The sequence below is a fragment of the Elgaria multicarinata genome, chromosome 2, assembly GCF_023053635.1.
Source record: "Elgaria multicarinata webbii isolate HBS135686 ecotype San Diego chromosome 2, rElgMul1.1.pri, whole genome shotgun sequence".
NCBI lineage: Eukaryota > Metazoa > Chordata > Lepidosauria > Squamata > Anguidae > Elgaria > Elgaria multicarinata.
The window spans coordinates 156,823,994-156,837,725 of record NC_086172.1 but is presented as its reverse complement, the minus strand read 5'-3'; the positions used below and the strand labels follow the sequence as shown (position 1 = coordinate 156,837,725).

Here is a 13,732-nt window from a genome sequence, read left to right as displayed (position 1 = left end):
CCATCAGTTTATGGGAGCTTTCCACAAAAAAATGAGTCTAACTTTCATCTATTAAAAACCATGTAATATAACACCTTTTTCACATCAAAGATGTGGTTTGACTTGGTAACAGCAGAGGGAGCAGGTGGAAAAGAAACAGCAGTGTAGATTCAGATTTGGAAAATGGGAAGAATTGTTAGTGATATCACAAGACATATGGATTTGGCTGGTGGTTTTTCCTTTTATAATCGCCTATTTCTCAGTACAAAATTGGAGTACATTATGATAAATTGTAACAGATAATTGATTTATAGAGGTAGAAGTAACTCCCAGAAAGTTTTGGGGGAAATGTGTTTATTAAAGGACAGAAACAAAATGTGAAATTGCTGAGAATACTCTCCACTTAATGTTCTGTGCTGCACAGATATTTCTGATTATGAAGTATCACAAATGCGTGTAGCAACATATTGGCCCTGTTCAGATGACACACTAAGCCACAGTGGTTAAGCACTTTGAGCTAAGCATTTTGACTCCGCATTCGTGTGATCCATTCCTAACCATGGTGTCTATGTATCCGCGGTTTAAATATGCCCACTAACCATTTGCTGCAAAATGGTTAGCAACCTAACCATGGCTTAGCATGTTTTGAGCAAAGGAATCTTAAGGGGAAGTTAGGGCTATATCCCAGTTGTAGTTTATGGAAATTGAGTGCTTAATTGTGTACTTAAGTTATGTTGAGTTCAAGGGTACTATTCAAATATATACGATTCTGTGAAGAAATTGACATGAATCCCTCATGTATTATAATTTCACACTGGGGGGCAGGGTTCTTTCCATGTACACACTGTATACATATTAAGAAGCTGCAGCCAATTACCACTCCCCAACAATGCTGTTCTAATGTTTCTATTGTTTTTTGTATTGATAATGTTTTTATAATTTTATTTGTAAAGTGCCCTGAAAACTTCAGTTCTATGAAATACTGTTTGTATTCCCTCCGTATAATTTGTTGGTTAAGAAATACACATTTGGATTGCTATAATACGGTGTCATTTTAAAACTTAGTACCAAAAAAGCAAGAACAAAGTTGTCTATTATATGTATGAAGTTACAGTGTATGTTTAATCATAGATACTAGTAGTTGCTGCTCTGCATTTCTCTTATCTAATTCCCTTACCTGATTTAGCGGCTGCTGTAGAAATAATTAGGCTTTCGTGTTTAGTTGGTGTCTTAGTGGTTTGAAATACATTTTAGTTATTTCTGTTTACTTTTTTTCTTCTTCTTTTTGGGATCTCTGGGTGATAACAATTAGCTGCTCAACGCAAAAAGATTGCCTTTTTGAGAAGCACAAGCAAGCCCAAAGAAAAGTCTCCTAAGTCTCCATCGAATCATCCGTCTCTCTCTAATCGCTTACGGTTCTGGTCGTCTTCTGACATCCCATCCTCTTCTAATGAGCCACTTTCTTTCTCGGAAACGGGAGGCCTCTAATACCTTCTCTTGTCATTTATTTTCAATGCATTTCTGAATATATATTTTTAAAAATCAAACCTATAACTTCTCTCTCTATACACACACACACACACACACACACACACACACTCAGCACATCATTGACACAGACTAAATCCAAGAGCTGATCAAGTCGACATGGACCACACTTCCCTCTCAATAAGATGAAGGCTCTTTATTGTACAACCGGGATCATTTCTTCAGTGCAGTACACTTTAATGAGCCCTATGACAATGTGCCCATATGCTTACAGTGCTATTGGTGATGGTGCACATCTTAAGTAAGTGAACTTGCTGTGTGCTTCGGTAATGTTTTGCAGTCTCTGATGTGCCTCATGTTCTGTCCAAATGTGGAAATGAACTGCTGTTGCTATGTTGCTGATAATGCATCCTCCTTAATATTTGCTTATTTCATATGAAGGATTCCCTATATGTAACAGAGCTTTTGCAGTACTCGTTATTCCCAAAATGCTGTTGTCTATTTTCTGATACTGTTGTAATGTAGACATGGAAATAGAGAGACACCTATTACTGGCAGATAGCTTGACCTTGTAATCTCCCAAATAATTTAATACCTTAACCTGTGTCTCCCACTTTTAGAAAATGCAGAGTGAGCAGTATCATCACAATGTGCAGTAAAAGTGGTTTCAGTATTAGTAAGAAAACACCACTGCAATACATACTGAACACCACAGCAGCTGCCCTTAGCAAGCCGACATTAATGCCACAGGGCACTGCATCAGAGTGAACTGTACCAATCCATTTTGTATTCATCATAGCAGGCAGTTTGGTTAAACTGCTTAAATATGTTTTTCCTCTGCTTCCCCAGCCAGAGTGTGTTATGATATATGGTGCATTATCATATGTCATGGATTTCCGCATTGAACGAATAAAGAATATTACTTTCCTGTCTTTTTAGTTTGGCTTAGAAACCTTGGCTTGCAAGCTCCCATAGCTGTTGTCGGATGGATGGTTCTATAAACCACTAAAATGTGGGGCACATTAGATAACTTATTTGCTGTTCAGGATATGGCAAAGCATACATTCTGCCATTGCACCATACATTTACACAAAGATAACTTTTGATAATCAGCACCGCTTCCTGACATTTTCCTCAGACTTTCTTTGATATAGTTTGTAACTAATCTGTGTCTTTAGCACTAATTTACTTTTTCCTGTTGTATGTGCCAGCCATTTGTTACTTGTGCCACATCCTATTTATTTTTCAGTAATTCAGTGCTGTTGCTCACAGAGAAACATTCTAGAAAACAGTTGGAAACATAGAAAGTTAGTTTCTCATCAGAGCTAATTTTTAAAGTGTCGGATCTGCCCATTTCCCCCCACCCCACCCCCTTGTTCGGCTTAAGGCATTCAAGGCTCTGAATTATTTAATGAATTCTGCCTCATTACTGCAGCAAATAATTTTGGCAAGTAATGCTTTTGGAGCCACTTTAAAATTTATAAGTGAAACCCCCCAACCTAACTTTTAACCATGTTAAAAGCTATTGTATTATAAAAGGAGTTCCCTAAAGAACATGATTTGTTGCAGGAACAAAATGGTGTACTGGCGATTGTAGGCCCAAATCCTGTTCTGTTAACACCAAACATCAATTACCTTTTATTTTTAAACTGAAAGAGATGGCATTTGTGCAATCTGATCCTATGAAAGCTTACTTGAAATAAATTCTAATGAGTCCAGTTGAGCTTACTCCCAAGTAATTGTTCATAGGTTTGCCGCCTTAATGTCTCCTTCCACATCTTCTGTATGGCTCCACTTTTTCTATAACAGGTATAAAACACTCTCCTTTTCCTGTCACTCGTGAGCCTCTTACTGAGCTGGCATCTGGTTGCAAATATATAACCTCTGACAAACTTTAATGATGCAGCTTGCATAGTCTGTGCATCTTTTGTGCCACTGCTGTGTGCCTGCTTGCTGCATTTATAAGACAATGGGTAGATATGTGTCTCGCTGTGGTGTGCTTTATTCTCTCTTTGTTTTTCCATCTTCTCCCGTTGATCATTAGTGGATTCAAAGCTGAAGAGGTTTTCTCATTACGGAGGCAGCAGTGACCACATTGAAAATGCCACAGACTCTGCTATCAAGCACTGCTCTATGGAGCCAAGTTCCAGGATGTACTCAGCCTCAGCCACCTACTTGGCCACCTCAAGTTCTACTCCCACCTCTAGACAACAAAACAGACCCAAAGGTATGTGGCACGTCGAACCTCGTTGGGACTTCTGCTTCAGTCTGATCTGTGTTTAGGAAGCACTTTCCATGTTCAAAAGAAGGAAACGCTACATGCGCAGGCATTGCCTTGATTTCTGATCTCTTGACTGGCTCATGTGTTATACTGGCCAATTGAGTAAGCCACTTGCATGGGAGGGGAGAAACAGCAAATAAATAGAACACTTAATGTGTGATTTGGCCCTCAGTTTGGCAGAATCCTTGCAGGACTTTCCTTAGTCTAGGTGTGTGACGGTTAGCCAGTACCTTTTAAAGACATGCTCTTCGTAAGTACTTGGCATGTACTACAGTTGACCCTAGCGTTAAAAAGGGATATGCCAATCTTCCGCAACCTGGCGGCCTCCAGTTGTGTTGGCCTTCTGGCCGGGGATGATGGGAGTTCTAGTCCAACATATCTGTAGGGTGTCAGAATAGGGAAGTCTGCAGTATGATATTGTATATGGTAGTCCTTTCCTCTACTTCAGCTGCAGGTCAAGCATATCTCTAGTGGGTTGCCAGTATATTCGTTAATAATTTGTCATATATACTGCCCCATTTACCAAAAAAGCCACCATCAATTTACATTGGCCCTTGCACACTGTTGGTGCTGTGTGGCATAGAAGGAATTGTTTTGACAACATGCATTGGAAAGCCCTCACCTCTGTTAAGTGTTCTTACTGTGCCTGCTTTTGTCTCTGCAGCAAACTTTTGTAAACTGCCCAGAGAGCTTTGGCTATGGGGCGGTATATGAATTCAATAAATAAATAATAAATTAAGAGTCCCAAACAGCTCCCCTACCCTATATGGCCATCCTAGTTCTTACTGGGGTGTGATCTTGAATCCTATGACCACTTACTATTTGGTTAGGTGCCATTAGACTGCATGACTCCTCTTAAAACTGGCAACTGTCTCTCTACAACAATCCTTCAAGTCTCCCTATATTGGCATATATTATTCCTAAAGTTAAAAATCTTCACCAGAACATGTCTGCTGGTTTTATCCATCTATTCTGAACATCACCTTCTTATATCTTGCTTTCTTCTCTCCAGGTCATAATTCAGATGGTGATCTGTGTGAAAACCTCCCTGAGGTAGAGCTTTCAAACAAGAAGCACAGTAAGTTAATTGATATATATGATGCAGTACAGAAGATATTCCCTTGGAGCATAATGAGAGAGTATTCTGTTCTCCAGTGAATTATTCTAGTGTAAAAATGTTGCCTTTTCTTTCAAATTTGATGCAGCTTGGGAAATGGGACTCCTTTTAACCTCCTTAATGTCCTTCTGCCTCTTTCCCCCCTAGTTTCCAGGCCAAACAGCTTAGAGAATAGTGAAAATGCATCCACCAGCAGCTCTCCTTTAAACTTGAAAGGTAAGGTATTTTCAAAATATCTGGTGTATTGTAGCCTGGTATTTTCACTTAAATAATGCATTAGAATTTAATAGACTGAATCTTAATCCCACCGTAAAGGCCTGCATTATTTATTTATTTATTGCATTTCTATACTGCCCAATAGGGCTCTATCTTATCCCCTATGCTGTTTAACATATACATGAAGCCGCTGGGGGAGGTTATCCGGAGATGTGGACTGAGGTGTCATCAATATGCAGATGATATCCAGCTCTACCTTTCCTTTTCATCAAACCCAGATGAGGCAGTGACTGTTCTGAACCAGTGCCTGGGCACGGTAATGGACTGGATGAGGGTAACAAACTGAGACTCAATCCAGACAAGACGGAGGTACTGTTAGCGGGTGGTTCATCTGTCCGGATGGGGTTGCACCCTCCCTAAAGGATCGTGTCCGTAGTTTGGGGGTGCTCTTGGATCCAGAACTGTCACTTGAGGCACAGGTGAACTCAGTGGCAAAGAGCACCTTTTATCAGCTTAGGTTGATATATCAACTACGCCCTTATCTGGACAGAGATAGCCTAGCTACAGTTATCCATGCTCTGATAACCTCTCGTTTGGATTACTGCAATGCGTTATACGTGGGGCTGCCTTTGAAAACGGTCCGGAAGCTTCAGCTGGTACAAAACAGGGCAGCCCGTTTACTAACAGGGACTGGCCGGTGAGATCACATTACACCAGTCCTTTTACAACTTCATTGGCTGCCAGTCCAGGTCCGGGCCCAATTCAAAGTGCTGGTATTGACATTTAAAGCCCTAAACGGTTTGGGGCCAGGTTATTTGAAGGAACGCCTCCTCCCATATGTACCTGCCCGGACCTTAAGATCATCTACAGGGGCCCTTCTCCATGAGCCCCTGCCAAAGGAAGTGAGGCAGGTGGCTACTAGGAGGAGGGCTTTCTCTGCTGTGGCACCCCAGTTGTGGAATGAGCTCTCCAGAGGTCCGCCTGGCGCCTACACTGTACTCCTTTCATCACCAGCTGAAGACCTTTTTATTCTCTCAGTATTTTAAAACTTAATTTTAACTTGAATTTGAATTTTGCTGTTTTAACTTTGTATTTTAATTTTATATCAATTTTGCTGCGTGGTTTTTATCCTAGTTGTGCTTTTTATACTGTATTTTGTATTTGTGCTTTTAACCTGTTGGTTGTTTATTATGGTTTTAATTTTTGTGAACCACCCAGAGAGCTTCAGCTATTGGGCGGTATAAAAATGTAATAAATAAATAAATAAATAAATAAATAAAAGCCGAAGCTCTCTGGGCGGTTTATTTCCTGCTCTGTATAGCAGTTGGTATTAAAAATCCATGTTTGAACATATGACCAAGTGTTCAGTCTTGGGGCCAAGTTCACAGGCCCAAAACCGAGGTGCCCCCCAAATGAGCACCCAGAGAGCGGGGAGAGGCGGGGGGATCGGACCATTAGGTCCAGGGTCTAAAGTTACTTAGCTACACTACTGCAAGTATCCCTGGGTCTTTGGTGAGCACATTTTGGTAGTGCTCAAAGAAAGCTTTTCTTCATAAAGTAAAAGAAAAAGTGTCTTAACTGATATTTTTGAATCTCCTGACACAGGATCTTTTGACCGTATTCGTGGCAGATCAGAGAGTCTCAGCAGTGAAGATATGGCGCTGAGTAAAGACGTGCTTGGCTCATCTAGAGAAGGCCTGTTTTGTCCCATCTCTTCTACTATTGGGGCCTCAAACACTAAGCCCAGCCCCTCCCTTGTTAGGAATGGCTTGTTCTCATACGATATACCTCAGAAAAGTAACCAAGCCCAGGTGCCGCCTGTCAGGCACCGATCCGCCTCTCCGGGCAGTGAGATGGTAACCTTGGAAGAATTCCTGCAAGAAAGTAACAGACTTTCTCCCCTGAATGTAAGAACAAACTTTTCTGTGTGTAGGGATTGGAAGTGATAAGATCAAGGGGAGAGCACAAAACTATGTACCATTGCTTGAATCCAAATGTTAGTCCTATGTAGAGTAGATGAATCTTCAGTTAGACCAGTGGTTCCCAAACTTTTTCAGGTAACCGCCCCCTTGGTTCCACAAACTCATGCCCAGTGCCCCCTACCCTACTCTATAAAAATCATTATTCAGAATAGTGGTTTTCAATGACCCACTAAGGAAGTTAATAACAATAAATTCAAAACATTAACAATTAATTGAATATTTATTCAAAATCTGGAGCACCCGCTGCAAGCTTGCCGAGGGAGGGAGGGAAAAGAGAGCGAACACCTCTGTTTTGCAGCCGGCGTGGCGTGGCACACCAAGCAGGGTATGTCTCTTCATTAGCGTTTTGATGCTTTTGAAACATTTAAATTCACCATTAAAAGGACTCTTCTTAAACTGTATTATACATGTGTGGATTCTTCCCCTATATGGCTTGAGACCAAACTACCTTCTCCCATAAAAATGTCCCTGGGTTTTAAGACCTTCTGGAGAGGCGCTTTTTGGAAAAGACCACCTCGAGCGCCTCTCTGCTGCCCCTTTGCCTCTTAGCGCCCCCTGCCGCCCCCTTGCCTCTTAATGCCTCCCTATGCAATCCCACCACCCACAAGGTGGCAGTACCACCCACTTTGGGAACCACTGAGTTAGACTAACATTGGATATAGCCCTGTGAGAGCCTGGATAGTTTGACTACTGGGTGATTCTATGAGTAGATCTACTAAAAGGAGTGGACCTGAATTTCATTTGTTTTGATACGTGTGGTACGACCTAGTGATAGAATTCAGGCTGATTAATATTAATTGGAAAGTGCATTCATTCCATTAGCAAAATACTGAGCTTAATATTTGAGTTTCTGTAGAATTTCACTTTATTTTTCTCCACAAGAAGCAGTATTGTAATAAAATGAATATTGTATGTAAATTACTGGAAGTAGAGCTGTATGATTGGGAGAAACTCTGTGGTCCCTTGAGCGGAAAAAAGCTAAGTTTCCTGAACTCATTGTTTCCATTAGGCTAACATTTCCATTAGGCTAGAAAGTGCCCATTTTAAATCAAAGCTGAGATTTAATGATTGTGTGTAAAAGAAGCTACTGCTTTTGAGTGCCTTTATTATTATTTTCATGGGATGATACTTTTTTTTTTACCTGTAGTACTTTAGCAGCTGAGAAATGAGACCTTTCTTGTATCCATGGAACATTTTCCACATATTTTCTGTTAGGGCCTGTTTAGCTCTCTTCAAAAATCTATAATTCTCCCCTTCTCCTAAGAGTTTGATAAAGTCACTCCAGCAAAACCAGTAAATATCCTTGCTAATTCCTATTCCATCTTAAATTATTTTTTATGACACCACCAACTGCCAAGTTATCCAGAATTCCATTTATGATTTGAAATTGATGTGTCTGTGTGCTGATTTATGGTATGTGGGCGGAGCACACAGTTTTGGGGATTTCCACATGAACACTTTAGGCTTATGAAGGGGCTGCCAGCAAGCTAGAGGGACAGGCAACCATCTCATTATGTTCAGCATGCACCTCAATCCTGAAACCAATTTTTATGTAAGTTTTACTTTTCTCTGATGATAGTATTTTATTGGGTCGGATCACAGCCCCATTCAATGGAGGTTCACAAATCATGGGCTGCTTCATTGGTATCCATAGAAAAATATTGCAGCTGTAAGATACCACGTGGTTCTGATCTTTTCACAAGACAACCTGAAGATTGGGAGTGCACTAGTACTACTTTTTATCATCGTTCTAGGTTTTTAAATTTTAATTATTATTTTCTATGATTACATTTATATCCCGCTTTATTTCCTCCAAGGAGCCCAAGTCAGCTTACATAATCTTCCTCCTCTCCATTTTATCCTCATAGGTTAGGACTTGCCCCAGTGAGCTTCATGGCTGAGTGGGAACTAGAACCCAGATCATCCAAGTCCCAGTCCCGCATCCCAACCACTACACCACACTGGCTCTCAGGATGTCCCCTGGCTATACTCCTACCCTTCCCAAGACTTTTGCATTATGGGGGGTGTTCACGTGCCCAGTAAATTTACCAATGGGTGTGAATAATAGTGCATGTTTTGTAACAGCACATTACTATGAGTACTTGTGAATCAACTTGCTCATGGATAGATTGATCTGACAGCCTGTTGAAAGTATTTTGCATTTTTTACTTTTTCTGTATACCCAAACCATTTTTTGGTGAAAACTCTGAAAGCTAAATGTGTGTGTGCACATATTCACCGTGTGATTTTATTAGCTTCAAGTTATTTTATGTATGCATTTATTTGTTTGTTTGTTTGTTTATTAGGATCCATCCAGTAGAGATGACTTGTTGAGTGACTATTTCAGAAAAGCAAATGAGCCTCCATCTGTTGGAAGTCAGGTTTCTCAGGCCAACAGGAAAGAGACAACCAAGACACCCACCAGCTATGTCACTCCAACCGTAAAGATGCCCAGCACTAATGAAGACGGAAGGTCAACAAAGCCAGGCCATTATGTCAAACCAAACCTTAGGCCAACTGAATCGGAGCTTCTGGCAAACTCCACAGGTTCCTACAAGCTGACTCATGCATCTCAAAATCAGGCCAGCAGGGGATCAAGGCAGGTGGCACAGGCTCAGCTGTGCAACAGCACGAGCAGGCAGAGCACATCACTTAACCGTGCATTCAGCTTGGCTTCAGCGGACCTCCTCAGAGCCACTGGCCCAGAGATATACAGGCGCTATGATAGCCTCCCGAAGCCTGTGACTGCAGATATCCATATGGGCAAGGACTCAGACAGCCAGACTCTCCAAGCTGCCAGCTCTCAGGTCTCCATGCGAGAGAGGCCACAGTCTGCAAAGGTGGTGGGTTCTTTGCAAAGTGTTGATTCTCGCTGTCGACAGCTTGATGTTAGACGCCTGTCTCTAGCGCCTCCAAAAGATGACAGGTCGCTCTTGTTGCCTCCATTTTCTTACTCTCCCACCACATCTAAGGATGATCTGAACTCTTTGCCGCAGGAACGAGCGAAAGGTGTGGAGCAGCACTATTCCTCTCCACAGTATGCTACATCTAAAATAAAATCTAAGCCAGCGTTGCGGTCTGGGGAAGTGGCCACTGTGACTCCTGTCAGAGTTGTCTCTGGCAGCACCGAGGGGAGCAATCCCCAAGCGCCAGGCGCAAATGACACCTCCTTTGCCAAGTGCCAGAATCGATCACCTGAAAATAAAAACCTGGCAGGGGGCACCGAAGAAGCAAACAGAGGGCTCAGTTCCAAGAACCCTCCATCATCACCAGATCCCCATGGTGATCAGCAGACTGTTTGGTATGAATACGGCTGTGTGTGATGGGTTCTTTCTCATTCCCCTCCCCCCACATTCCCCGAGAGATGTATAGTATGTGCTTTACTACTGAAAACTGAGTGACTTTGGGAGTTATGATTTCTCTAAACGCAGAGCCGCCTGCATATTGTCTCAACTGTCTTCTAGATGCTTACAGCATAGAAGAATAGAAAGCATTGGTATCGCTGAGGTGAAAGATTGCCAAATATGGCTGCTCTTGTGCCTGCAAGACCACATCAACAGCTTAAGCATGCCCTCCAATTCTTGCTCTCCCCCAAATCCAGGAATTAATCCAGGAATTAAATTGAATTTGCAAAAGCACAGAGAATTGTATCCAATGTTAATCTTCTGGGACTTAAATTAGACTAACATTGGATACAACTCAGGGTACTCATTGTTTTGCTTTTCTTGTTCACCCTCTGGCCCTGTAATTTTGATTGGAAAAGTGTGTGTGTGTGTGTGTGTGTGTGTGTGTGTACTGAACTCAAGCCTTATTGAAAGTACAGCAGAACACACCTCTCCTTTTTATTTTGCCATGACAGGTTCTTTTTACTAATCTTTAAGTCTCCTCCTGGGTCTGGTTCAAGAGCTGCTGCTTAAAAGTAGGATGACTAAAATGGCTAGTTTCTGCCTCGATCTCGTGTTCTCGTGACCGTCAAAGTACATTAGAGGCCTGTCAAATGTTCTGGGGTTTTATTTTGTTTTTGTTTGTTCTTTGCTGCCCCTACACTGTGGTGCAGTAGAGGTGCTGCCTTTTTATAGATAAAAAGATAGATATGCTTAATGTTTTATGGAAAACACTGGAACTGATGCACCTTTAAATGGTGAATCTCTATGCACTAGACTGACATGTTTACTATTGCATACATTAAATTACTTTGTGGTTCTGTTCGGTGCCTAGAGAAAACACCCTGTTATTCTGCTTGTCTCCTAATGTATACAATTGCTTGTATCCTAAATGATGTACAGCAGATTCATTTGATGACACTCATGAATCTGTACAACAGATTCACGTGATGCTGCAATCCTCAAACTAGTTTGCCCAAGTTGAGCCTATCTCATCAAGTAGTTGAGGATTTCAGTTCTAGCGTCTAACTTGATCTTTATAGAAACCAAAATGCATTTATAATGCACATGAAAGAAATGCTTTCTATTAAATCATATTTATGCCCATATGAAGTCTTTTACACTTCAATGAACTCCATTGACTGCTTATGTATGTGTTTTTTTGTTGTTTTGCTTGTAAAGAGGTGTTTTCTTTGTAACAGATTAACAAAATTGTAAAACTTCTCTTGATTTGTGACTTATTATAGTGAGAGAACACACAATCTGTAACAATTGCACACAACCAGTGACTGGTGTGTTTCATAGTGTGTAGCAATCACATTGTAAGAAGAGCAAGTTTGTCTATAATAAAGCCTTTTTAAAACTACACATTTGTCAGTGCTGCCATTAGCTCCCAGGAAGACTGCATTCATAGACATTTTCAAAAATGTTTATGGTATGAGCTCACACCTCAACAAAATCCAAAGTTAAGGAAAATATATATCTCCATGTGGGATTATTTAATACAAATTAATGCAAATTGTATTATAAGAAATCTAACAATGCAAAAAATAAAAAGCCTTAATATTTTAAATCTAAAAATTATGACAAAGAATTTCTTTAGATGAGTACATTATAGCACTCTCATGACTGGCCACTCACGGATGTTTGCAGGTCATCTTGATGACACAGTTATCCTCCTGTGCATCTCCCGCGTCTTCTGCTGTTTCTCGTTACAAAATAAGAGTGAAAACCCAAGTCTTGTGAACAATAATGATATTTGTCACTATTTCCTGCTATGTGCAGGAGAAGTTGTGGTATAAAACGCCCAACAGGGGGTGCTGTCCCACTAAATTGAACGGGCCACTGCTTGCTTTCTCATGTGATTCTTCTCCTCCCTATTGCGGAAGAGAAGCAGGAAGCAGAGCAACGGTAAGAAAATGTGATTTTCCGCCCATCTGAAAATCCTTAAAATCGGCCAAATGCCTTTCAACTAACAAGGCTTCTTGAATAGCCTAAAACCAAAAACCCGCTTGGCCTGAATTAGAGATGTGAAGGCCTGGAAAAAAACCCAGAAAAATTTAGAAAAAAACACCGAAGACAAGGTGTTCAGATATTTTCTTCTCCAAATGATTTCTAAAAACTGTACAGTATCAGATTATTACAGTGTCTGTGCACCAAGGACAAGCAAGTCCTAGTTTGCAAACTGAGACTACAACTCTCAAATGCAAGAGCAAGATGCATTTCTGCCTCTAGGGGGCACTGCCATTGAAGCAGAGACTGAAACTGATAGTGATAGCTATAGGTCAGAAAATGATTCTGAATAAATTTCATACATATTCATTGAATCTTGGTTCCCCCTTTTTTCTCAGTTCTTTTTATGGGAATGGGGGCTTTATGTCTTGACACTGGAGGACTAGCGGAAACAAACAATTTTCTTTGTTACTAATGTTGGTGGTTTCTTCTGTTGTTGTTTTAAATTGATTTTTTGCCTGCTCCTCATAAACTGGCAGAACCAAAGAAATTCCTTACAGTTCAGGTGTTCCTAACAGTTCAGGAGCTTGTAGCTCCATTTGTTACAAAAAAAAAAGGTAAAGTAAATTTGTAATAATTGTTTGAATACACTGTACTTTTAATATACCAAATGTAATAATTTTATGCCAAACCAACTTGGACATAATTACATTTTATGTTACTAAAGTAACAAAGTGACTTTCAATCTGTAAAAAGTGCTAATATTGCAATGTTTCAATTTTTCTGAAAATTTCTGTTTTTCCCGAAACCACCCAGAAAAAAACGTGTTTTTTCCCATGGCTTCAAAATTTCCAGAAATTTTACATCTCTAGCCTGAATTCTAGTATTTCAAGCTTGGGTTGGAGGACTAAGTATATCCATTCACACAACATAAAAGTATGACTGTCCATAAATAATTGTTCAGTAATATAGTCATCAAGACGGTTAACTATGGCAAAAAATGTAATTGAAATACATGAAATACGTTTCGCCTCCACTTTCCTGTAACATTTCAAGGCCCTGTGTGAGTAGAAAATGTGTGATATACCAATGCTAGCTTTCTTGCCAGTTTCCTTTATATTGCTGTTAAGGAACACTACAATTATCCTCTTGTTGTTTTAAACTTTAATGTTAGATTAATTTTTAGTTGGATTAGTATTACCTTGCACCCCTGCTGGGTGGATCATTGACGCACACTCAGGAGAGATGCTGAAAGAAGGAAAAGGGACAGCGATAGAGGACAGGCAGTAGGAGACTGAATTGAATTTAAAATTCTTACCAAATTTTCAAGACA

At 40.5% G+C, this 13,732-nt stretch overlaps 1 protein-coding gene across 1 annotated transcript in view; it reads left to right on the top strand.

Annotated features, from left to right (window-relative positions):
- Nucleotides 1-11,814, top strand: part of CCDC88C (coiled-coil domain containing 88C) — a 117,093-nt gene extending 105,279 nt beyond the window's left edge. The window contains exons 26-30 of the mRNA XM_063117962.1: nt 3,512-3,694; nt 4,761-4,826; nt 5,013-5,081; nt 6,687-6,988; nt 9,370-11,814. Coding sequence (XP_062974032.1) covers nt 3,512-3,694; nt 4,761-4,826; nt 5,013-5,081; nt 6,687-6,988; nt 9,370-10,386 — 1,637 coding nt within the window. The 3' untranslated portion in view covers nt 10,387-11,814. The remainder of the gene's footprint in view (nt 1-3,511; nt 3,695-4,760; nt 4,827-5,012; nt 5,082-6,686; nt 6,989-9,369) is intronic.
- Nucleotides 11,815-13,732: the final 1,918 nt, after the last annotated feature.